Here is a 27,367-nt window from a genome sequence, read left to right as displayed (position 1 = left end):
AAGTTCAAGAAAAAAGGTGCTATTTCCATTATTTCACCTTTTCCTTAAGAATCAGATTCCTGGAGCCATCTCAACATAATGTTACTTTTAAAGGGGAAATACAGCACAGCAAAATTTAGAACCTTATTGAAAAAAGAAAACAAACCAAAAACCACAGAAATCATCACCTCCAAAGGAACTCAACTGAAAATGCAAACTCAAAACTAAACAAAGGATTTGACTTCTAAGTTAATCCAATTTTGAAAGGTTAATTTTGGCTGAAGGTAACAGCAGTATTTCAGCCAGTTCAGTGTCTACAATACTTTCCCCAGACAGTTCTACAGATTGAACAGCAAAATTGAATTATGCAGCTCATTCAAGATTTATTTCTGCCTCTTGCATTAACACCTATCATTGAAATCCTCATCGGCAGACATCAGGAAGTGAGGAGGTTAAGGACAATTATATTATTAATTTTAAATAAATTGAGCGTGTCTGTCTTTTAAAGAGGTTCAAAGTACCAAGACAAAAGAAGAGCAGAGGCAATGCCAGGAAGATGCATTTGCTTCTACAGAACTCGACATAGGCTCACATTACCTTACTGTTAACAGGTTGACTTTCATTCCCTGAGCTCTGGAAGTGGCAGCAAAACACAACACATGACTCCTGCTGACTGCTGAGCTTTATTTCTGGATCACAGGATATTCTGAGTTGGAAGGGACTCACAGGGATCAAGGTCAACTCTTAATGGAATGGTCAGTCTGGGGATGGAACCCACAACCTCGGTGGTACCAGCACCATACTCTAACCAACTGCTGATCCCTAAAAACCCCACCAGGGATTTTGCTTGTTTCTCCCTTTGCTGTCTGCAAACCAACCTGAGGAAATGCAGCTCTGAGAACAGGGAAGAGAAAACAGGGAACAGAGACAAGGAGACAGACTAAGGCTTGGGAGAGTTTTTGTTTTCCTTTAAGGAACAACCTGTTTGGATTTTGTTGGCATAACAGTTGTTTTTCCCTAAACACACTGGTGACAGCAAGAGCAGGAAAGAAAGGCTGGTGGGTCAACAAATGCAAGGCTTCTGACCAAAGAGTCAAGAAACGCAGCTCAATCTGCTAGGCCACCTTAGACTCCTGCCCAGTTTCTCTGGCTGCATAATGGGAAAACAGCTAAAAATAATCTTCATTACTACAACAAAGCATGAGTCTAAGAGTAGAAGAAAAAAGAAAAGCCAGGGGAATGATATGATACAGAAACACAGTATCCATAGAAGTTGGGATTTCAGAAAAATTTCTTTTTAGTGTCATTCACAGTCCTAGCAACGCACCAAGGAATAAAAGACACTTTGGAGTTAAAACAGGAATAGATACATTCACTGACTCAAGTATTTCTTGTGGCAAGTACTTCCTTTACAAATCTTTTCCTAAAAAAATACGAGAAATTGAATATACATCATCTGAATTCACTTTGAAAAAAGAATCCTACACTCTCACCTACTGATTTCTATTTGCAAAAAGGGACAGATACACACTAACTTCTGTTCATTAACTTTACCCAAAAAAACCTGGCTGTTTCATTTAAGGTGGATTTAATCAAGCAAGGTTGGCTCTGAAGTGAAATTACAATCTTTAAACTGCAAAACAAATAATTTAGAGCTTTGCCTTGCAACAGGTCCTTGATGAAAAGCTAAATTAATAGATTGCAACAGGGATTTGGGGTGGATAATTTTAAATACAATTTAGATGTGTTCTCTTAAGATGTATAGGTAAAAACTTGCACATTATTTTCCAAAGCTCTATGATAATGTCAAATACAGTTCAAAAGGCTTGACACCAACAAACCCCAAAGCAAAAGTGTTTACAGTGCAACTACATATCTGGTTAAGTAGATTAAGGAAATAATTTTTTTACTGGTACAAAAATACACATATTGAGAACTAGACTGGAATATGGACATGCCTTTATGCTATCTATCGAGGTTGTGAAAGAAAAAAAATTCATTTTGTGCTTCATGTAAGACAGTCTCACATAGGAAGTCAGTGGGAGGATGTTTTGTTGGTAGATCAAAGAAAAGGTGAAGTATGTAGAAAAAATTCAAACCACCTAAGAAAAGACTCCAGTCATAAGCAATCTACTTTTATATTAATTTCTCTAAAGCTCTACCCAATACCATTTTAGCTCTACAAAGAATATAATTCTTAATGACTTGCCCGATCAAGTAATCCCCATGTTGCTACAATATAGTTGCAAGGTGTGCAGTTTAGTCTTTGATCATGCCTCTTCTTCTTTCCCAAAATCCCACCTCCTGCCCCTGGGCTGCAGTAAAACATGCATTAACATAGAAATATAAAGGCCTAATGTGTGATAGGAGTTCAAAATCATGCTATCCACCCAGCCCTGTAGAACTACCAAAATAACTCAAATCCTCAAACTCATTGACCTTGTCCACAATAAAATTAATTTCTAAAATTAATTGAAAGACAAAGAATATGTTCACAAAGCTGGGTTATGAAATAAAACTCAAAGATGCCTAAATATCACTTTACTTCTGTCATGAGGTATTGGATATACTATGATAAAATAGTAAATCTCCAACAAACGGACTGCATTTAAAGTAGCAGTATTTTTTTTTAATTTTGTCTTGCACTTGTCTACAGTGAACACTTACCTCACCCACCACCTTGCCTCTTAAATAAATCTACCTCCCATGAACACCTCTAAGAGCTCCTTTTTTTTCCCCTAGACTAGGAGTAATTTCGTTTTTAAGAGATGTTTCCTTACTTTGCAATGTACTGCTGCCATCTCCTGTGTTAAACAAGGCAGCAAGTAACTTGATACTTACAACAGGCTATTTAATGTTGATCATGTGGGAATGGTTTCTGTTGGTCAAGCAGGGAGTACATTCCCACCTAAACACAGAGCAAAAGCCTGTTAAAAAGTTGGTATTACCTCTAAGTGACAGCGTCGTTCTGCAATCACTCGCTCATCCTTGTTTCCAAAGAGCTTCTTTGGAGGGAATTCTAAAGTGGCAACCTGGAAGACATTAAAGGATGAATCACCATCAGAAGTGACAAGCTCAAACGAGAAAATTCTTTTTAAACTACAAAGCAACTAGGAAGAAAAAAATTGCCAAATATTCATGAGCTACACTATATGCTATTAGTAAATATCACATTATACATTTCTACTGAGGTCATTGTGATCTGCTCTGTAGTGTTGTTAAGATAACAATGCATTTTGTCACTAGAGAGTGACTGGAAGAAAATTTAGGAATTGGACTGCCACTGTTTGTCCACATAAATATTAAAAATTTGCAATCCAAATGTGATGTGATCGTATCAAATAGGGAGGAAGAACAATTTCTGCAGGGAAGTGTATCTTAACAGACTGCATTTAGTATCTTTGTCATTTGTTTGGTTTTACTTATGTTCTATCACAAATGTAAGATCATTGGATCTAAGAACTATCACTGAAGTCATGCTCTGGGAGATGCATTGCTGGACTCCAGACAACACCTGACTTGAAGCTTTTGTTGTGCCCTGAACTACCGCTTCTTGTAACTCAGTTGTAGCTCAATGCCATTCAAACGTGTGTCCACGTTGGAAGCTGACAGCTTTATTTCTGAAGAGAATTCACACATGCAGCCAAATCCTGCTTTATCACACTGAAAATGAGAACAGTGGCACAACTTCTAAAAACAACTATTCATATTTCTACTTTTAGTTCTTCCAGAGAGGGGTTTAAAGCTATCTCCTCATTTCTTTCTCCATCCTATGGGGGAAAGGGAGGTGGGGAGAGAAGAAAAAGAAAGAGAGAGAGAGAGAGAGAGAGAGAGAGAGATTGAGAGAGAAGGAGGGAGGGAACTGCCTCCCCTTTTTTTTTATACCAATAAGTAAAATGCTTGAACTAATTAAAGCCAGTTATATCTGGAAAACACACAAAAGACTCAAGAGCTGGTAACAAGTGCCACTGAACTTGGTCTGCTAAGACACTGCTGGGAACAGTGCAGGAGCAAGCAGGCCCTCTCCCCATAATTTGAGTTTGCACTTGAAGGTAAATCAAACCCATTTTTTTCCCAGCACTCACATCATGAGACAGAATAACACAACCTCCCACTGGCACTGCTGGAGTTGTTTTGCAGGTGAAATCCCTGTGTAAAACTGCCTCCCGCATTAAATCCCCAGGCTGTTTGATAATATTGAACCAATAAAAAAGATGCATCATTTTCTAGTGTATCAGCACATACAGGACTGTAGAGAATTTACGGCTGGTTACAAGGAGCAGACATACACTGATTTAAATGAGGAGCTCCATTATTAACATTGAATGTAAGCATCTTTAAAATACAGAGGAATTCTGCAATACAAATAATTTATTCCCACTCTCTGATTCAACTCCAACTTCGATAATTTTAAAGAAATGTCTAGACATTTTAAAATTATAAAAGTGATGTGAGGCACCAGAGGAGATGGAAGAGATGTCTTCTCTCCAACAATCTTGCCAGTATGTCCCAATTATATTCTTCAAATAACCATATTCTCGGTCTGCCCTCCTTCATGTTGGCAGGACAAACAGTACACAACCAAACAGTATCTCATAATGATGTCCTGGGGACTTATTCTCACTCATTATTCACTTCTTCACCTATACACAGTTGAAAGTGCTATTATTTTCAAGGACTTCAAAATCCCACATCTGCAGAAATGATATTTTATTAAATAGTACTGCATCATGCCACTACCAGGAATAAGCAAGGTAAAACAACTACCACCACAATTCCCTCCTGGCCATAGGGAGATTTTTTTTTTATATTTATTTGTTAATAAATACTTCCATTATGGAATTTTAGAACAGTGTCTATTAAAAATCAATTTGCACAATGAACCTACCACTACAGCATCCTCAGACCTACTCTGTGGAGTCAAAGCAAGGTCTTAGAGCTAAAATCAGGAATTATTTCTTTATCCAAATTAAGTTCCATCTGAAAGGGAATTTGGGGACTAATTCTATATAACTGTGGGACGAGCAAGTTGTTTTCCTAAGTTTTCTGGATGCATCTTAGAAGAAAACCAGTTGTATTTTATAAAAGCAATGTGTTTTGCTGAACACTTTCAAACAGAAGTAGCTACTCACATTGTTTCAACATTCCTTAACTCCCAATTCAGTACCATGCACATATCTCTGAAACCAAAGTCCATAACTTCAGTCATGAATTTAATATGCAGGACAAAGGTCTCAGCCTTTGCTCTGCAATGTTCAAAGTCATAACACGTACCTGTATGAAAATCATGAGTTTATTGCTGGTCAAGAAGCAGGGATCTGAATACTTTGTATGTAATAAAAGCCACCGGAATGTCAATGTGCCAAACTATTCTCGACATACACATATATAGTTAATATGTTTGTAATATGCCAGTGTTGCCAGTATGTGTATAGTATGTATATGTATTTATATGAGTATAAATATATTTCTATGTATTTATATGTATATAAATATACCTATTTATACATATGTGCCACTTGGAAATATTTTTCACCCTACAGTGCTGCATTATAAATGACTAATCAATTACTGCAGATAGCAGAAGTTACAAACCTCAGGCCTGCTGGACCATTTCTGTATCTCACACTTTCCCAGTGGTCCCCTGGCTCCTCTTTTAGCCAAATAATTGGCAGATGGCTATCTCACAAATAAAGTACAAAGATTAATTTCTGTCACACAACAAATGACCATCCATCTACCCGACAGAAAATGCTCCAGCCACAAATTTAATCATCACTTCAACAACCCAGTTATTTCAATGGGTTCTACTTCACTACATGCCCACAGTCTAATGCTCACCAAAATAAGAAAAAGATATTTAAAATTCTGCAGGCTTGAGTTTCAGGCTATCCAAACACTTAATGCAGACATTACAGCACTAGTTCCCACCTACTATGTACCTTGAAAATTATCTTTGCAACATAAGAACTGGACAACCATGCAGCAAGGTGAATTATGCAGTCCTCTATGGGACTGAAATTTCAGTTTAATGGGAAGCCAGTCCACTGTACTGTATTTATATAAAAATATACTATGAGTATATTTACCAGACATAGTGTGCTTGTTATATATATATATACACATACATGCATGTATATATACATACACCATTGATCTTTGACACTGACTTATTATTTTAATGCAGGGGAAAATATGTTGGTGGAGTCCCACAGATATACAGAGTGATGATAAAACATCCTTATTTCATCATGATTTTGGTTCATAAAAAAATTAATTTAAAAAGCTCAGCAACACAAATACACCAAAGTAATGGTAAATGTCACAATAACTGTCTATAAAAATCCTCTGTCCTAAAGTACTGTTTGATATGCAGACTCTGAAAGCAATTGTGTGAGATTCAGCAAAGCAAGGTTCAACAGAATTTTGAGGTTTATTTAAAATACTTTACTCATTTAAGCCAAAGTGTAGTAGAAAATATTTCAATAAATTCAAATATTAGTGGTGCTACAGCACCTTTATGAAACAGTACAGTAACTTCAGTGGGGATAATCACTGTTACAGGTTAATGCACACAGTACAGTATGTGAGTGAGCAGCATTAGTTCTGGCACTGAAATATGTAAGAGATCTTGCAGGTATGGATTTTGCATCGAGATGTTTGCCTTGGTTCAAACACTGTGAGGGAGTTTCACACTATCCAGATTCAGGAGTATAAATTATTCTTTCAGAATTAAAGGTTTGTGTACCCTCAGGCTCCAATTAATTCTTCAAGGGTCTCACCTTGACTACGAGATGAACGTTTTGTGACAATGTAAGGCCTAACAGCGGAACTCGACAGGTAGCAAGGCAAATTATTCACCTTCCATGGAATTTCTGAAGCACACCCCTCCCCTCCCTGTCCCACTTCCTGCAGTGGCAATGGAAGCATTTGGCAGGCAGTCTTTTTTGGCAGGGATGTTTTGTCATTTTCCAGCGCTGCTGATGAGGTGATGTATTTTCTGTCAGGGGAAATTAAGAGGCATATTCCCCAGCCTGATAGGAAGAGAAAGCTTGAATGATTTCCCGAGAAGCTTCTGTACGTAGCGTGCAAGATTTCTAATTTTTATTTTGACAGCAGAAGCATCTCCCTACGAAAATTAATCACTGCATTGCTGCAATCCAAATTTCTGTATATCCACAGGGGTGTGCACAAACATGCATACTTGTACCATGGGCAAAGCTGGGACTATGCCTGGACCCAAAAGGCAAAGCCAAACGATATATTTGAAAACAGTACAGAGAGTCCTCAAGACTGCATATCAGCACTCCTAATGTCTTTCAGACATTAAACTTTTTACAGTTAATGATGTTTATCCTACCTGGCAATGGTTGCTAGGCAGTAGCAGCTGTAGAGAGAGGCAAACAGTCATTTGCAATTTACCCCCTCGTTTCTTTACACTAAAGGAAGGCCATGTTTTATTTCTGGGTCTAGTATTACTTAGAGGCATGTTATTTGTCTGTCTCAGCAATATTAGCTGTAAGAAACAATACTTAAATGCCACAATGGAGTATTTGTGAGTTAGTACAATCAACTTCAGCCAGTATTAGGTTCAGCCTCAAGTGGAAGGTGCTTCATACCCAGTGCACGTTAAAAAGCTGAATGGATTCCTCTTCTCCCACATTCCAGTCAGGAGACTGGTTTTTGGCAGGCATTTAATGCTGGTAAGAGCAGATGGCAGAACAGCAAGAGACCCATTTTTTTGTCACCTGTTCTATCCTACATACAACTCCAACCTCAAGATTCTAGGAACAGCACATACCTAACATCTATAGGGAAGCAAACCCTTTTAAAGTGAAACCATACTTCATAGTCTTCAACCGCTGAGCCCCAGGGAGAGATGCAATTTGGAGACTGGCCTTTTGGTAGCCAAGAGTGAAAATGAAGGCTCCAATACCATGAAATTCTCTGCCTGGGATGGGGTGCACTCTCATTTCAGAACCTTTATAAAAAACAGTCATCATCATTTGAAGGGTGTCCTTTAATTTCTACTATAATCTGTCAGAGACTCTTCACTGACATTATGTCTGCTCAGGGACCTGCTGGATTTAATTCAGGTCAGGGGTTTTATGGTGCAGCAGAACAGAACATGTTAATGAAAACTCTTGTGCAATACTTTGCAGATGATATTTCAAGATATAGTGGACCAAAGTAAAATACTGCATAATACAGTCATGTAGGCTTGTCACTTCTGAAACATGGAATTGTTCCAAGTGTTATGCTCCCTAAACATTAAAAAAAGTTCCGTTTTCTGACATCAAGCAAAAATCTACAGGATTGAAACATCTCATTATTTCTGGCTTTTACAGTCTATGTTTTAGTGCCTACAATAAGGTAAAAGACTTTTTTAAAGAAGACAAACAGGGCAGACATTGATGGAGGCTGAGTCATCTTTAACCTTTCATCTCAAATTCTCTTTGTACTTCAATGTTTTGATACATTTAAATGGGGGGAAAAGAGGGAAAAAGAAAATTAAGGAAATGCTAACTATTAAAATTAAAAAGTCAGTCATCTTTAATTCTCATGTTACTTTTACATTTTCTCATTTTTCAGAAAGTAGGTCTGACTTTTGATCCTTTGTACCAGAAATCTCTGTCACAGATGAGAAAAATCAAAGAGAAGAACATGCCACGGTTTTGCCGCCACTGTGGCTGCACCTGACTTGATTTTGCAGGAGTAATGAAAGAAAAAGCTCCTACTTTTAGTTTTTGAAGTTTAAACAAAGTAACTTAAGCCTCAATTTCTCAAGACCTACTAAGACTCCCAGAGTCTAAAGAAACTAGACAGAAGCCGTATTTTTATCTAGAAACTTGTGCCAATAGAGATTTTTCATGGGGGGGGAAAAAAACCAACCCAAACCACCACAAGTTTAATTTATATATATATTTATTTATATTTTGTCTGAAATAATTACCTTTTCTACACAATTTCATAAGAAAGCATTAGGCAAAGGTAAAAAGTTAACACTTACAGAACAGATTAAATGCTGCTTTATAAATTCTGAAAACAAACGGAGACCAAAGAGAAATCATTTGATATACTATCCACTAAAAATGAAAACAACAAAATAACATTTAAAAACACCTAAATCATATTTTCAGCTGATATAGCTCAAACTATTTAAAGTTAAGCGAAGAAACCTCTAAACTTATTTTCCTTAAACAAAATAGTAACACAGTCCTCCAGTATGTACACCCTTCAGTGCTCTCCCAACATGTCTGCTACAGGTAAGTCATACCCCCAGAGGACAGAGGGATCAGAGACATTCTTTTCCACTAACAATTAATCTGGGAGAGGGAATATCCAGGGAATTATTTTTTGGATATTCAGCTTGTGACCTACTTTTCCTCTTCCATTTCTAATGCTTTCTCTTTACTTTTTCCACCTCTCCCAACATGTTCTTCCCCCAGTTCCCAGCTTCTCAACTTGTCTCTGTTTCAATGTCATGCTTCTCTCCACTCCTGCATGACCTACCTAATTCTTTTCCTTACTCCACTGGGCCGTTTGCAATCCTCCCCACAACCTGCCAGAAAGGGAGAGGGATCTGATATTCTCAAAAGGCAGCATATCCAAGGACTAGCCAAAGCTCTGAGGTGGACTCGTATCAGCTTTCTTACGGAGGGAACCCCCTAGAGAAGGCTGAACTGCAGCAACAGAAGTCACTATTTATTATAACAAACAAGGGTAATTAACCTCCTAAACTGAGGAAAACTCAAATGACCAGGAAATAGGAAAAAGGAAGTAAGCAACCTTCCTCCTCCACAAAGGGTCTCTGCAGAGGGGTCCCCAGTCCCAGCCTAACAGTCAACCCTTCACTGTCTTTGAGGGGAGCAAACTCTGCTCCCAAGGCCTTTGCAGTGTTTTTGAGAGCTGAAGAGCTGCTTTAGGCTCATCCCTGCTATGTCTCAGCTCCCAGGCTTACAGCTCTCTGTTGTTTTCTGTCCTTGCTGCTACAGGCACCAGAGCCTGGATCTCCAAACACACACAAGGAAACGAGCATCTCCCTCATTCCTTGGGTAAGTCTGCTCTGAAAAACCTTAAATAAATTGGTTGGCAAACACTTCCCTTCTGACAAATGCAGGAGATTGCAGCAATGTACTAGAGTTTTGGGGTTTGGGGTTTTTGCCCCCTGGTATCTTCTGTACACAATTTATGCCACAATTTGGTTTCTAGACTCTTCACAGCATAGCCTCTTCCCTTCAAAGAAGCTGCTTTGCCCCATGTACAAGAGAACATTCTTTTCTTTCTGCTGTCCATCCTTTTTGCTCCATGCCAAAGGTTTACCTAACCACAGAACTGGCAAAATCTTTTCATTTCTGGCTGGCAGGGGCAGCTCCTGGTTTGCACGTTGCTTTTTGCTGGGCCCTAATGCCAGTAACCCAGTGAGCCAGGTTTGTTTTATTCCCTCCAGCACACATCCCATTGAGGTCTGAGTGCACTGGAGACCTTCTGAGGGTTAACCTGCCAAACAGGAAATTTGGCAACTTCTCCACTTTACCTAGATTGGTTACAATTCCTTGCTTTTTTCCTACTTATCTCACTGGAACACCAGACATATTTGTATCTATAGCTGTATCTACATCTATCTATCTATCTATCTATCTATCTATCTATCTATCTATCTATCTATCTCTCTCTCTATCTCTCTCTCTCTCTATCTCTCTCTATCTTAGTACCAAGAAGCACAAGCACTTATATCTCCCCCCATAAATATATGCAGCACTGTTGCAAGTCAGGATGCTGTGACTAAGCTCCAATACATTGGTATTCACCAATCAAGGAGCATCTTCTCAGGACACATAAGCTCTCACAGCTCTGTTGTCTTTAGTTCTGGGTAATTCTCATTGAACTTTCAACATCTCTTGTCAGTTACCTTCCTCAGACAGGCATAATTGTTTCTCCAAAGAATATTTCAACTCTGTCTGTCCCACTTAAGAGGGACAAGAACGCAAAAAGAGAAATTCCCCTCTGAAGCACCCTGAAACCTCCCTATGATGATGCAAAATGACCAAATAGGGTCAGACACCAAAGATTTCTCACTTTGAATCATGCCCACCTGCCCATCAATCAATCATTTATAATTATCAAAACCGTTTGAGAGCTCTCATATTCATGTCTCTCCTTTAAACCAGCAAGATGACCTAGACTTAATCTGCAGTTTTGGAGCTATGGTGAGATGTTGAGGCTGTGGTTTAGCAATGTAATTTTAACTCCATTTAGTTTGCTTCCTGCTACCGAGAAAAATCAAATTAACTGCAGCCAAAGAGATTACCTTGCACTACAGAGTATTTTCCTTAAAGCAATTCTAGACTCAGAATAATAGCATACCAAAATAGAGCCATAAACAAGAATCTATATCATATTTGACAAATTACTTCATTGTTTGGTCCATTACAAGCAGTACAATAACATTCAAATACAGAATACCTATGAAAATGAACAATAGGATGTAACAAAGTTCATGCAAACCTTGCATATTTCTATAAAATCATGCAGTTTGGGGATTTTAATCTTTTATAAAAATCAGAAGCTAATATAGCCAGGGCATCTTTCTAAATAGAAACAATGCCTGTATAGCTCTTAGGATTACCAATGAAGAAGAGACAGACAAAAATTGGCCCAAATGGAAAAGAAAATGTTTTAAGTTTCATATGCAGGCTGTAAAAAGGCAGAATAAGACATTGCCGAAGCAGAACACATCAACCAAAGGATATAGCTGCCTTAGAGGCAAACCCGTCAAAACCAAATAAAACCAATTAAATTTGAGCTGTAGATGTGTTTGGAAAATAAGCATGAAAAATTCCTAAGACACCATGTCTTTGCAACCTTGATTTTGCTGCCTAGTTTGTCTATCCCTCACCCTATGAGAAAAGTCTCTCAGGGGTAAAAATACCAGCATAGCATGGCAGACCATCATCTAAAGACAAGGGTATGTGCCAACCCAGAGATTAAATGAACAAGTTTAAAACCTTCTCTCTATGCTTTTAGGTAATGATTTTGCCAACTAAACATTAATCCTTCTTCATGTAGCCTCAGGTCTGGGTTAGTTCTTTAAAGAATCAGTAATATGTGCTGGTTTTGCAAGGTTGTGTCTTCAAAGTTCAACACATCAATCAATCTTTATAAAGGCATGACTCTTCTCAAAATGGTTATGGAGATCTCTGGAGAGTTTATTTTTCTTTCAAAAACGATTTGGGATTTGATTCATTATCTTCCTGCTGTGATTTCCAGCAAGGTCAAGGCAGTACCTGCAATAGCACAAGGCGGGCCATGCATCATCAACCCCTACCTTCACCATGGCTGCATACAACCTTGCCCCAGCTCTGCATCACATTCCTGCTGATGCTCCTGTGCCAATCCCACTTGGACTCCACGCTGAGAAGTCGCAGTACCATTTGATTTAAGAAACAGAAACAGGCTCAGAGAAGGGGATTTGCCACAGCAGTTTTTACAGCTCTCCCTAAGAAGGTTTGCTTGTTGCACATGAACACATCTCAGTGACATCTGGCAGCATTTATGCCATATCCCCATCTCATGTGGCTGACTAATACCATAAATTTCAGTCACCCTTGCCTTTGAGAAATGTTAATAATGAAAACTCATCAATGATTTGTACTGCTGACTAGATGGATGCCTTTCTGACTACTCAAAATTAATGGCAGATCTCAGGGTCTTAAAGAACAGCTGTCACAGAGAAATACACCTGCAAACAAACATGCAGGAGGCCTTCAAGTGTGATTTGTTAGAAGATATAAAGCGCTAACTCTCACAACAAACTGGACTGATTACAAGGAGAAGTTAGACAGCCTTCTGCGCCATTTAAAGTGATAAAACCAGAGAAAAGGCAAATGGGAAGCTTAAAAGGAATGACTCAGTCCCCTCTCCAACATTAAGAGTGATTGATAATCACACAGGTTATACATTCATTTTCACTTGTGTCTAGTCATACAGACACTTTAGAACTAGCTGCTTTATCACAGACTTAAAAACTAGCTGTAAGCCTCATACAAATTTTCCTTCCACTACTGCTGTGGCCAGTAGGTAAAGCTTAAAATGACGGGGAACTAAATAAATGCAATAAACTTAACAGATACATTTTTCAGGAGCTTGCTTCACAAAGGATTTTGAACGTTCAGGATAGAAAAGCAACTCTGTTTAGTTTAGTAACCACTGTTACTATCAGTTTCAGGAGCAATATCATATTTAGTACTGCTTTTGAAAGTCAGGAGAAGAACAGATACTTGGGGGGTAAGAATAGATATTTCTTTCCAAGTACAATAAAATGTATTGATCAAGCACTTAAAGCTAAATGCTTCGTGAGACCCACATAGACATGGAAATCTCAAAGACACACTCATGAAAAACCAACATGGTTTTGAGCCAACATCGTTCCTTAGGGCAGGGGAGAAAACAGGGATGTGTTTTCCCACTGCGAGAATTTGGGGGTAGATTACATGTCCGTAATTTTGTAATTCCCATCTATCAGACGGTTTCGAGAACAATGTTTTTCCCCAACAAACACTGCTTAACTGAGTCATGCTGCTCCAACTACACAAGTTCTAGTAAGCCAGGAAAACAGGGGAAAGCTAAAAAAACACGTTAGTTTTTTCACTGTTTTTTTTACGGTGACTTTTCAATGAGTTACAGCACATATGAGCCTTCAGGTACAATCAGAATGGAAATTATGCTGCTCAACCTATTTAAATAAAACCCTGCAATACATTAATTTGCAATTACTTTACACTACTGGTACTATCAAAAAAACTGAACTTAAAAGTAAAGGTCTCCTTATTCATTCCCTGATTTAAAAATAAAATTGGATTTAGATTTGAATGTAGAGTGATTAATTTAAGGATTTATAATACTGCTAAAGCTCTGTTTCAACATTTTTTCCATAGAGAACATTACAAGACTAGGACATGTAGTGTTTAGCAGCAGTTTTAAAGAAATTTTAAATATTTCCTGGAAAATGTAGAAGATACATTTAAACAGATTCAGAGTACCTGCACTGCTGACAACAGTGCACAACACAAATAGCAAAGCATCATTAATACCCAGCAGTACCTACTGTTAAGTATGACAGAAAATAATAAATTCAATAGAGAAGAAATTAACCAAACAAAATCATACCTTTAATTCTTTTTATGATTCACAGCATTTTAACCAATCATAGATAACCATTAATTAATCAAATGTTTTAAAAATGTGTCCCAAAGTTTGGCACCCAGGAGAAGAGTGCTTCTTCATCTCGCTCTCACTCACATCACTTACATTCTCATACTGAATTTTGGTTTTCAGACTTGGCCAGATAGCTTACCCTCCAACACTATTATCGCTGGCTTTGGTTCTGAAATATGTCCTACAGTAAACTGGACAACATCCTCTGCTTTCAGTCTTCTCCTGACATCTTCAATTCTATACCTGCAGCTCGATATTTTTCCCGAAAGCCACTTTTTTGTGTTTATTTTCATATTAAACCACAAGAGATTGTATTTTATTGATTTCTGTCATGCAGGCATGTCTAATATATATATATATATATTTTTTTTACTTGGGCTTTCTTGCTTTAGGCTCTCTAGAGGGATAAAGAATTCTCTTTTGTAAGATGGAGCTTTCTGTATGTTGTGTTGCAGAAACAGATGGTAAAAAGGCCCTTCCACTTTTTTTTTTTTCTTAAATATATTTACATTACAGCAGAGAAGAGAGCTTTACAGGAAGATCTCACTGTGAATACAAAACAAGGCATTTAGAAACATATTTAGTAACTGTACTACCAGGTGCACAGGCCAGAGAAATTAGTTTTCTTCCTTTCTTCTAAAGTCAAATAATTTTTAACTAAGAAAGACAGTATTATTTTCACCTTATTGAGTCTGAAAGACCATTAGCAGGAACATGATAAACTAATACTTTAAAAAGATCTTCAAACAAAAAATGCTTCTTGTAGATTGTAAAAATGCTAACCTTAAGGTTGGTTTTAGATCCATAGTATGGTTTGGGCTGGGAAGGACCTTAAAGCCCATCTCATTCCAACCCCCCTGCCATGGGAGGGATGCTTTCCATTAGACCAGGTTCCTCCAAGCCCTATACAACCTGACCTTGAACACTTCTGGGGATGATGCAGCCACAGCCTCCCTAGGCAACCTGTGCCAGTGCCTTACCAACCCCACACGGAAGAATTTCTTCCTAAGATCTCACCTAAACCTACCCTCTGTCAATTTAAAGCTAGTCCTGTCACTCCATGCCCTTGTCTCCAGTCCCTCTCCAGCTCTCCTGGAGCCCCTTTAGGTACTGGAAGGTGCCCAAGGTCTCCCCTAAGAGAGTCTTCTCTCCCCCAGGCAGCTCCCTCAGTCTACCTTCATGGGAGAGGCACTCCAGCACTCTGAGCACCTTTCCAACCTTCCTCTGGACTCTCCCCCAGGCCCACCTACTGCCCACCGTGCTCCACACGCAGTTGGTTTTCCAGGCCGCAAGCACACAATCCTGGGTCACACTGGTGTCATTGGCAAACATGTCCCTTCTTATTTGGGAGCACAAGGCTCAGCATAGCACTTCTGCTCTTTTACTCCTCTAGAGTAGCTAGAGAAACTAAAAGCCATAAATATATATTAAAATTAGTAATAATTGTTATTAGATACAGAGGAGAAACATTTTCAGAAGCTTTCCTTTGTTGCAGATTGCATCAGTTAAGAGTCACCTGTATCTCAATCCCATTTAGATAATGAATCACTCATTTGATGAATACAGCAACGCCAAAACAAACAGCTAAATATTCTCACTGTGGTGCAAAATCTGCAATCTGTATTTCCCTATTCATTCTCGCAGTGGTTCCAAAGAGAGGAAAAACCTGAAATATCCTACTCAAAAGCTGCCTCATGAAGCACAAGAGAGGCATGGTATAATTCTCCAGATTAAAGAGTGAATAAAATTTAGCAAACAGTTTCACATGTGCAGTTGTGTCAGTAATACCATCTAAATATGTAAGATAAAAATGCAACAGGCATTACAGCTGGAGCCTGGTAATTTTTGCTACTCTCTATGCTACTTGTTCAAAATTAACCAGGGTATTTTCACAAAAACTAGAGTCTGAGCTGGGTCACTGTATCAACTGATCTGAAAGGACTCTAAAGACCTACTTAATCTAGCAGCATATTCCTGACAAAGCCAACAAGAACAAGCTGTTCTTCACAAACCCCTTGGAAGGCAGTGAGACTGTCACTAACAGCTAATGATTAATGGAGTACATGTCCAGAAGTCCCCTGAAGGAAGGTAATAATAGAAAAAAAATACAGCAAAATCTCCAATCCTCCCCTCTGCTTTTCACTAAGCAGCACGAAAACAGAGACACGGGGTTGCAGCCTAAGGCATTCCCCAAGCCAACCAATAGTCAGAAACAGCTAAAAAATGGCTCAGTATCCATGAGCACCTAAACCTCCAGCTATATTGCCTAGAAATTATTCTCAGAGGCATTTCTCTCTCACAGATAGCTCTTATCCATACAAAACAGTTTTACTGATAAAACAACATGAATATTTCGATATTTCACAAATTCAGCAGGCAACCGAGCAGAGCCTTGAAAATCAGATTATCAAATAATCAAAGCAATTATTCTGTCAAATGGTTCATAATTCATAAATTGTGAGATGATGGACTCACACCTCTCTAAATGGTTTTTTTATTTCAGTTTCTGTGTTACTCATGTACAAGACTTTTGCACAGCACAATCAGTGAAAGCTGGCATTTGATTAAACTTGTTTCATTCTGAATCTATCAGAAGACTGAGAAAGCTCAGAGAACTGTTTGGAAGCTCACAGGTTTCACTTGCTGCTAGGGAAAGACCAAAAAAGACCAGGTCTCATCAACATCCCCATTAGGAAAGAAAGGAAAGGAGAAGAGATAGAGAGAAGCTGTATTTCTGCAGAATCATATGTACCAAGGCAAGGAAATTTTGCTGCACGAATCTAGCACCCAAAGCAACAACAAATTAATCCCCAAAATGGGTTTGCAAGGCTTTTAGACATTCAGATTCAGTTCTGTGACAAGAAATTCACACACTGATTTCATTTTCCAACCAGAAATAGATTGAGAATTTTGCATTATGCTGGAAGCAAATATGCTGGAGAGTTTGCTCTTGTCTCTGATGCTCTAGTCCTGGTTAGCAACTATGAATTCAGAGAGACTATTTGGAATAAAAACATTTCCCTGTAATCAAGCTTTCACTGAACTACATGATACTGTTAGCAGCAATACTTTTCACACTTTACTTATTGGAATGAATTATCCTGCTCATTTGTAGATAGATGTACTGAGAAATATGCTAAAAATTCCTTTTAAAAATTTCAGCAGTCTCATGGTGCAGAAAGAAAGGTTGGGTGAAGCTTCTAAGGACCTACCACTTAAATCCCATCTGTGAGTAATGGTAAACTAGGGTTGATATGGAAACATTACACATATAAACCTGCAGGCTTGCAGAATGTTCTGAACATAACATAATTAAAAATGGGAGCTGGAAACACGCATGTGACAGAATATGTTTCCTGTGTCTGCACTTCCTGGCTGCTCTGGGTGACAAGAGTATGAATGTTAAAATTAACTATACTGTAATTACTGTAATTTGTACTGAAGGAAGCTGAAGGCTAGGATCACACACTCGTATAATAGTATTAAAGGGTTTACACACAAATATGTGTCCTAAAACTTACCACTTTTTTTTTTTCTCTTCCAATATTTATGGGATGATGTATTATCAAGGCTACTAAATTCCCAGGCAAGAAAGTAAAAAATTTAGGTCTGTCCTTAATTTAGTATTCATGCTTCAAAAACTATTTTCTAAATGCTTTTCTACATATAATTCTGCCAGAATGCACATCATGGCATTTGCTATTTCCAAGTACATCGATGTTGCAAATAATTTTCACTTTCACCTGTGCCCTAATACACAATCTCCATTAAAAAAAAAGGCCTTTAGACTGTTTATACATTCCTGGTGCTTGGTGTTTGTCCTATGGTTCTCATATTAAATCTGTGACTCCTATTATATTTTACCATTGTTTAAAACCAAAACTACAGTACATTAGTCTTGATTATTCAGAAAAAAACCAAACCAAATTTGCTATTTCATATCCAGACACCCAGAAACATCCTTCCAGTTCAGCCAAAACACATCAACACATTATTTCTTCACTGGATCAAATTTTCAAAGAAATAGACAAATCTTATAATATTGTAAGAGACTATGCCTACCAAGGGGCATAGGGCTCCATGAAAGAACCTGAAGTGAGAATCCAGATCCAAATAAACTGGAACTTTCTAAAATAATGAGATAGCATTTGTAGCAAGATATGTACAACCATGTTCACTATTATATGCTACACCCTGCTCTCTCTAGTGCATGTAGCCCCTGATTTTAAATTGCTTCTTGGTCTCAAGAGTTTCTAAACATCAATGTCAACAACGAATGAATTTGTGAATAGATTGGGACTTCAGTTACTGCAGGATCAAGGCTTTGGCATAAGCACAGCAGGTTTCAGAACAAAATAATTTTCAACATGATCTTAGGAAAGTTCCATTACTTACAAATACACTACACTATGCTATTTAAAACTGAACACTAGAAGAGTCCAAATGTCCAGAATGTTACATCCAGTAAGAGTATTCTACCTAAAGCTTCCATACTACCTAAATACACAGTTACTAATGCCAGTAAAAAATCCAACGGTAAAACCAGCAGTTTCTGGCCAACCAGCTCTGATGCAATAAGCTTCAGACTTCTTCTGCCAGATCAGCTCCAAAGCTCCAGGCGCTCACTAGCTGCATGGCAACAGGCATGCCAGCCCTGCAAGCCAAGTACCTTGATCACAGAATATTAACATAAATGTTGCATTCAATAAAACTCTACAGCTGCAGAGTTATAAACCAGAACTGGAGCAGTCAGACAGCCAAGATCCCAGCCCAAACACTGCCCCAAGTGCTCTGCCCATGTCTTGCTGCTTTATTGCTCCACTCCTGGTTTCATTTCTGTTTGCATTCTTCATTGGAAGGGAGAGTTCTGTGTGTCTGGTAAGACATTAAAAAATAATTTAACCATTACATAAGTGCACAGAAATTGCCTAATTATCCTTGACATTATTGGCAAGGGGAAGAGTAAAAATCCCCAAATTTGCACCAATCACATTAAAATATTGCATTTCTCTGTCAGTGATCTCTTCCAGAATCCAAGGATGTTCTCCTAAAATTAATGACTTCACCTCAAATTCATCCCCTCTCCATTATCTGTGCCAGCAGTTCATGTTGAAGATTTCTTCCACTTACTACTTATCAAGAGCACCAGATGTATGGACTACTTAAAAAGGAAAGAGAGATCCTCCCCTGGCAGTCACCCAAAAAAGGAGTACAGAGTCAAAAGGAAAGGACAGCGAGATCAGTCAGTGGTGGCTCCATAAACAGTTCATGACTCTTCATTAATCATTACATAGCTGAACTTCACCTGAACAATGAGTAGTAGTAAAAAAGTGTCTAAAATTAACTTTAACAATTAAAAAACTTGTGTCTGCTCTATTTTAATCCAAACATTACATATTATGTGTTGGGTGGTTGTGAGTATGGATGGATGAAATAGGTACTGCCGTCACTGAGACACAAACATTTGTCTTTCTTCACTAGAATGCAAAATACTTCAGGTGAAAACCAGACAGACTACCTTTTGAGTTTTGAAAAATCTGAGGTATTTCAAAATATTTAAAAATGTTTCTTAAAAAGGCTTGTAACTAATGCTTTGATTTCAGCATATTATTGAAAGCATTCACTTAGTACTTCTGAAAAATCTGAGAAATATTTTATGCTCCTTGAGTTTCATGTAATTCTTACAGGTAATGACCCATAATTATTTTTAAACTACAAACAGTGCCTTTGTGCCTTAGACCCTAAAAAAACCACATATATATATACTTATAACCAGACTTCCATAAATCAAATACAGATATTACAGAAATTATTGCATTCTGTGAAATAAGCTAGAAGTCAATAGCTTTGGCATTCCAGCTGAACAGGACACACGTATGTCCTTATGCCGATGAATGAATCTATAAATGCAAGCATGCCTTGTAGCTTCTCCTTGGCAGCTCTCCAGGGATTTTCTAATATTTTAAGTCAAGAATCACTATTAGCAATAAAAATGCCTCTATGGAAGGTGCTTTCCTTAACAACATGTAGAGATTTTTATGCACACAGAAACAGTTTTCAAGATGATTGACAGGGAAGTCCATAAGCAGAGCCTACAGTGAAAGCCCCACAAAACCTGGATGCAAGTGGGACTTAAGGACTCCCACATGAAGGAGAGACTTCATAAACCTCGGATTTGGTTAGGAGAAAGCCAAATAGGAACTGTTTCTCTGCTCTCCTTTGAAAGAGGGTAGAGATAAGAAAGTGTTAGAAGAGTGAGGAAGTGTTAGGACAGTGAGATTTCCCTTGCAGCAAGACCAGAAGGCAAAGTTTCCTGCAGAAACCAACACTCTGGTACTATTCCAAAACCAGTAACTGGTAAGAAAAGATGAAGACACGGGGAAAAACAGGAGAATCTAACTATGGAAGTTCTCACTTTTCTATGAGAATGAAGAGTCCATTTGCTCTTATTCTCTGACTAATAACAAACAAAAGGTGCATTCATTAGAGAGACTACTGCAACTGAAAGCCAAGTATGGTCTTAATTAAAAAACCAAAAGTAATAAAACGGTCATTAACAATCTAGCAGTGAAAGAAAGCTGGAGCTAGGCAAATGACAGTCATGTAGACCCCCCCAAAAATAGACACTGTTAAATGCTTGGCAGTTATCTGCCACTGCCTCAGTCTCACCCTGCTGCAGCTTCTTCAGTCTTTCAAAATTTGCATGTGACACATTTTAGTTAGATAAGCAGTTGTCAGCAGCCCCTTAATTTCATTAGAAGAAACGTGCAGATATATAATATATATGACATCTTGTAAGACCAGAAGATATTAGATAAGTTTCTGCTTTTGAAAGAGATACTTTTTTTTTTTTTTAAAGCTTCCAATAAATCAGTTTGCCAAGACACCCCTTTGGGAATTCAGTGGCAGAAACATGAAATGCAAGATCAGCAGATTATTAAAATACTGATATAGTAACTCAGAGCTGAGCAACTAATGAACTGTAAAGTTCACTTCTAAAAGGAGGACACTCATATATTAAACATGCCCACAGTATTTTTGCTGTTCATTATAAATATTAATTTAGAGTGGGAAGGTGAACTGTGCAAGATAAAACTCAACTCTGATAGATTCTGATAAGATCCTTTTAAGGATCAAGTTTCTTTGGAATAATACATAGTGACTAAAGACACAACTCTGCCAAGTTTGGTATTAAAATGCATTTTAGCATCATGGTGAATCCTAAATTAGTTCAATGACAGAGGAGCAGAAGCAGACAGATGAGTTTCGATTTACTGAACAAACTGAATTGCTACTCACACTGCAAAACTAATCCAAAATTACCATAAATTAAAGCTATTTTAAATAAAGGTAAAAATATGGAAAGCCATCAATCATTCACATATGCAACACTGTTAATGAAATTTCTTCAAAGAAAACAAATGCCAAATCTTTACTGCAGCACACAGTATTTTGTGTTTCATCCATCACAACATGCTCTTCCCCTCTGATAAACAAGGACACAGTAGTTTGTAGAAATGCTGATGAGTAGAAGAAACCCACTGCATATTATATAGGTCACTTCTGCACTCAAACCTGCAATTCCCTTGTGATGTTCCATGTCTCAAAGCAGGAATGGACACAACACAACAGCCTGAACTGTGCAAAACAGAGAAGACATCATCAGGGGTTTCCAGAACAGGTACTCACATGCCAGTACCTATCTAAAACCACTAGCTGACATGATCAAATGCTTATCTTGCTTCTCCTAATTTTTAGCATGCTTGGTATTTAGCAAAATGAGCATATTTGAACCTCTCTGATAATTTAGTGAAAGTTGTGAAGTGAAAGCTCAGGCAAGGCTGGAAGAAGATACTATTGACAACCTTGTAAGACTTGGTATTTGCAGTGACCTACAAAACTTCTTCACAAAGGAACTGATAGCTTAATAAAAATATCATGTGTTTCCTACATGGAAATTAGACACTTATGCTTCTGCATAACTAAACCAATAATTCTGTTAATGCATTACATGTGAATCTCAGTAAGTTTACCTAAGACACAGAAGGGTCAATAAGGAACAAACTGGCACAATAAACTAGCAAATGTATTGGCCTTGCAAGCAAAACCACAGAGAAGAAAAAATAAAGAGAAAGAAGATAAAAGAAAATAAACTGCAAGAGAAAATTGCCTGTATACTTATAAATAAGTATATTATAAATAATAATATACTTATAAAGTGAGTAGTGTAGAGAACTTAAAATACAGATAAAATCTACAGGAAAAATATTAACTATGATCTGTTAACGACAACAAAACTTCAGCTGGGAAGACTCCAAGATGAAGTAAACCTATATACCTGTGCTCTAGGCTCCTGTTGTACACTCTGGGATGCTGGACTTTATTTTGACCTAATAATACTACTCATGTTGTCATGCTCCTTCAAAACAAGCAAATAAATAAGAATAAAAAAACCCCACTTCCTCCTGTGACACCAAAACAAGCCTGAATTTGTACTGTCAGTCACAAATGTTTGGATCAAAAAGGTGAAATTAATACACTGCAGCACACAGGACATTTTAATAGTGGCTTTAAGAACATCAGATTACTCCTGAATTCAATTACTACCTACAAGAACGAGCTGATCTCCCTCTGATGCAACTGTTAAAGAATTCAGTTGTTCCCCAATGTACTGCCAGGACCAATAACCAACTCTGAAGAAAACTAATCTAGCACATTTTCCTAAATGGGGAAAATCAGTCCGCACAGGGATTCAGGTGGCCCTTTTCCATGTCAACTGGATGACTGCCTGGCTTTTTTTTCTGGAGTTCGATGCAATTAGGATATTCCTGTTGACAGACTCTAACATCCAAGAGGAAATGGCAATTTATTCAAATAAAAATACTGATGTGATACTGATGTTCACAAGTAATATTTTTAAAGCATTTGTATACAGAGAACAATTCAATTTCCCATTAAAAACTCAGTTTTACCTTAAAAAAATTCTGTCATTTAAAAAAGATGAGTTATTTTTATTTTCTCTCTCTCTCTCCTTTTTCTTTTTTCAACTTTTTCTTAGATATTTGGTGCACAGCAGTTTCCATTTCTGGTTTTCATACTGTTTCGATACGTGCTCAATCTTGAGCCTCAGACTCAAGGTCTGTTCCATGCTCACTTCATTTTTAGCTTAAAGCATATGTTAACAAAGACCAAGAAAGCACGTACACACTATTGCATGTCTCTCCTTCTTGAACATATTCATATTTTTTAATGTACTGCCCATGAATATATGGCCTAAGCTTCTTGTCCTAACTCTCAAATCAGGGTCACTTTCACTGCTCCAATGATTTATTTCTTCTAATATCCAAGGAAACATGTAGGAAGGAAGAAAAATGTTAATAATTAGAGGTCACATGTGAAAAACTAAAATCTGTAATTCCGTAAACACTCCAATGAACTAAAGCTCCACCAGGCACAGCTCCTCATCCTGAATGCCCAGAGTCTCCAAAGTGATCAGATCAATTTTTTATTTTGCAGGGAAACCCCACATGAGCTGGCAAATCATCTGCTGCTAGAAGTGCTCTGTAAAGCTCCTGCCTTCCCAAGAGGGATGTGATGGTATCTTGCCCCTTTGTCCTACAAGCTTGAGGCCTTGTGCCATCTCAGGAAAGGCTATTTCTGGCATTTCGGGTCTCTCCTTGTTCCAGTGGGGTAGTGAGTTTTTCAGTTTGGTACCTAGAAATTATTGACTCTTTTTTCCTTGGCTGTTGGCATTCTGTTGTTTAGAAATGTGTTGTTTTTTCACTTACATCTACTTGTATGTCACTCCTTATTGGTGGGAAGGGATTGGTTGGAACGAAGGGGAAGGTTACTCATTTCAGAATGCCCATCTCTTTAAACTGTCTCAAACCAAGACACCATGTCAAAGGCCTTACAGATGAAAAGAGGTGACACTCACAGCTCTTCCCATGTGCACTGATATAGCTACTCTATCATTGAAGGTCACTAGATTGGTCAGGCAGGAACTGTGTTGGTGAAATTGTACTGGCTGTCTGAAATCACCTCCCTTTTTGAGTTAAACATATTTCAAACCACTTTTTTTCATGTCTCTACCCTTTTTCTGTAAAAGAAGTTTTACCAAAACTTACCTCGGGGTACTTCAGTTTTAAAGTTTTATGCAATTCCCGAAAACGACTGTACCGCCGAAATACTGTCCACGTCTCATCCAGGACTGTTATCTAGAGCAGACAATATAAAAAGGAGAAACAGAAGTAAACCCACACAGTGTACAACACTAAAATCCATGCAGTATACAAGGTCATAAGATTAAAATGGCCAGTTGTTAGCTGTCTTAAATCCAAAAACTTTTATAAGTTTACTTTATTTTTCTTTCATTACAGTGACAGAACTGTATTTAATAAGGAGCCCTGACTGCAAAGCAAAAAACCACCTGAATGCTTTTATTCCTTCATCGACAGTGGTTTGACAAGACTGTAAACACATGAAAACATTCCCAATCCCTTCTTGGTGCAGTTATTTGACTCTCAGTATTACAATCAGTGGGTGTTCCATTAATGAATAAATATCATCCAGAGTAAGTGTAGTGTAGCCTCTCGAAATATTCACAGGACTGTATATTCTTATACATAGACACTGACAATTAATAAATACATATTTCTTGGACACACAGAGCTCATTACCACATAGAATGGGATTCCAGTTTGTCGGGGAAAATATTGCACCAGCTTTTAGTAGAAGATATTCCTTTAAGACACTCTTGGTCTGTGTCTTCAAAACGGTGATGAACATTCCATTTATATAGGAAGTTTTCTTAAAATCAACATAATTACCCTTGTGAACAGAATGCATAACAGGAGCAAAGAGGGAGGGCAATCCAACCTTATCATCAGTCACTCAGAAAATTCTCACTAGAACTGAGATACTAAACACTATCTGAAATTCGATGACATTAATTAAGGACATTTCTAAGTGGGTCATAAAAAGTGTTGTGTTATATATATATGTGTGTTAGAGCTGGTACGATTGAAAAACAAATTTCAATGCTAAACAAAGTCTTAACTGGCCCCCAAAGCACAGAAATAATGTTATTAGGACTCCACTTGTATAAAGAGAATTACATTGCACCTGGCATGGCAATAGCATTTCTAGAACATGGCCTTTTCTCCTACCACTGATCCAACAAGCCTGGGTTGGGATTATCTTCCCCCATTTAAAAAAAACTGAATGACAGACTATACCCCCAGTAGGAATGGGACAGGGACATATGCAGATGTTTTGAACAACAAGTAAAGCAATTCTGAAAAGTCCTTTGCTTTTTACATAACTTGCTAATACAGTTGAAAGTACTTTCTTAAGAACAGAAACCATAGTTAAGTACATCTGCAAGACAGATTTTTGGAATATTCTTACCTAGGCACTGTTGTGAGCCTAGAATTGCCTCAGAATTGTGGGTTGTTTTGTTTTTCTCACTCAAAGGCACCATTTCCTATGTAAAACCTATAAATCTGAAAGGACATACCACAGTCCTGTCTCCTTATCTTTCCCCCTCATGATGACTGATAGAAAATAACCTAGGAGACATTTTCAATCGATTCCACTGTAAAGCACACCACAGAATTTGTCCTCTTTCTGCCCCATAGCAACAGAAGTAATACCATGGCAGGGGGAGATAAAAGCAATATTCCACTAATTGCTGAAAGCAATTAGAAAAAAAGAGGAAATGCCAAATTTCTTTATCTGGGCTGATTAAACTGTCCACAGTCATCATGAGAACTCGTATTTCTTCAAATGGACCTCGTTGAAACTGTTCCTCACACTACAGAAAAAGCATGTAAAAAGCTAGAAGTTTTCTAAAAATTTCCTGTAGCCTTTTTCTATTTTATTATTGAGGGTATTAACCTGATAAGGTTGACAGAATATTAGACTTTTTACTAATTTAGGCAGTTACAGGCCATGCATCATTTTCTTAAAGAACTATGCAGCAATGAGAACTGCCTGTGCTTTACTCCCACTCTGCAAGAGTTCACCAAACTCAGAAATAAATTTAGACTAGAAATGTTGACTTTTTGAGCAGATCCAACACAGCATCTGGCTGAACAGAAATGTAACTGGATCTGAAAGAAAGCACTGCTTGAGGCTGCATCTGCCTGGATCTTTTCTTATAGAGCACTCGTCAGACACCATTAAAAGGTTTTGAAACACAAGAAAACCAGTTTTGAAAGGATACCAAACAGGATAAATAAAAAGAGGGAACTCAGAACAATGAGGGGAAGCCGAATAAGAAGGCTTATCTACAAGTTTCACTGTTGTCAGGGGATCCCTGCTTGATTCCAGACTTTGTTTCTATCACCTGCTCTCAGGAGACCCTGTGAGTCTTCATGAGAGCTGGAGTTCCACCTTCCCTTGCCTTGCTGCTCCTTCTACCAATTCTGCAACCACAGACACTGTCATAACAGATGCCTCTGCTTTTATTGATGCAAAAGCTTTTCCCACGCTCTTTCTAGCACAGCCTTGTCTGAATATCTTGACACAACATGAAAGGAAGGGGAAAATACAAGAATAGTTCTCTGGCATACTAAGTCAGCTCTAACATAAATATGTTTAAGCTACTACTGTTTCATCATGTCTTTAAAGACAACACATAAAACTGTCACTCAAATGGAAGCTTTTTTGTAAATGAATCAATCAATTCATACAGAATACTTAATAGCAGACTAACACAAACAACTCCATGATATATTCCTGCTGCAAAAGGTGGTACTGTCTTAGCTCTAATATATGATCAGTTTCTTCCTGTTTTGAATTCTCTCCAGTCAGTTCTTGTGGGACACACTCAACATCTTTAATTAGGATCTGTATCCAGTGAAAGAACCTGTGAACAGAACATCCTGCTGGCCTATTCCCATTCATGTCTATATTGACAATAACCTGAACCTGCACTAAAACAATATATTGTTGATAGTATGTTAGGGTTGAAAGACTTAGGAATTGACCAAGAAGCTGCCAAGGAAAGTGGATCTCATTCTCTCTCTTCTGGCATATAAACAAAATAATCTTTACTACTGCATGTCACAAGACGAAATTTATATACTTGCAATATACAGAAATGTATTGTATTTGTTCCTCTATATAACAATATGCATGATTTAACTACAAACACAATGACAAGGAA

At 37.8% G+C, this 27,367-nt stretch overlaps 1 protein-coding gene across 4 annotated transcripts in view; it reads right to left on the bottom strand.

Annotated features, from left to right (window-relative positions):
* KIF16B (kinesin family member 16B) overlaps positions 1-27,367 on the bottom strand; it is a 127,189-nt gene that overhangs the window by 9,457 nt on the left and 90,365 nt on the right. For 3 of the 4 annotated variants that reach the window (XM_066177785.1, XM_066177786.1, XM_066177787.1), the window contains 2 exons: positions 24,324-24,413; positions 2,928-3,011 (listed from right to left, as the gene is read on the bottom strand). In XM_066177785.1, coding sequence (XP_066033882.1) covers positions 2,928-3,011; positions 24,324-24,413 — 174 coding nt within the window. Of the gene's footprint in view, positions 1-2,927; positions 3,012-23,508; positions 23,533-24,323; positions 24,414-27,367 lie in introns of those variants that run through there. The other variant, XM_066177788.1, reaches the window with a different exon arrangement.

This window comes from Chamaea fasciata, unplaced genomic scaffold (genome assembly GCF_029207755.1).
Source record: "Chamaea fasciata isolate MVZ Bird 193981 ecotype frontalis unplaced genomic scaffold, bChaFas1.0.hap1 SCAF_3, whole genome shotgun sequence".
NCBI classification, from domain to species: Eukaryota; Metazoa; Chordata; class Aves; order Passeriformes; family Sylviidae; genus Chamaea; species Chamaea fasciata.
The sequence above is the reverse complement of the archived record's forward strand: the minus strand, read 5'-3'. Positions and strand labels throughout refer to the sequence as shown.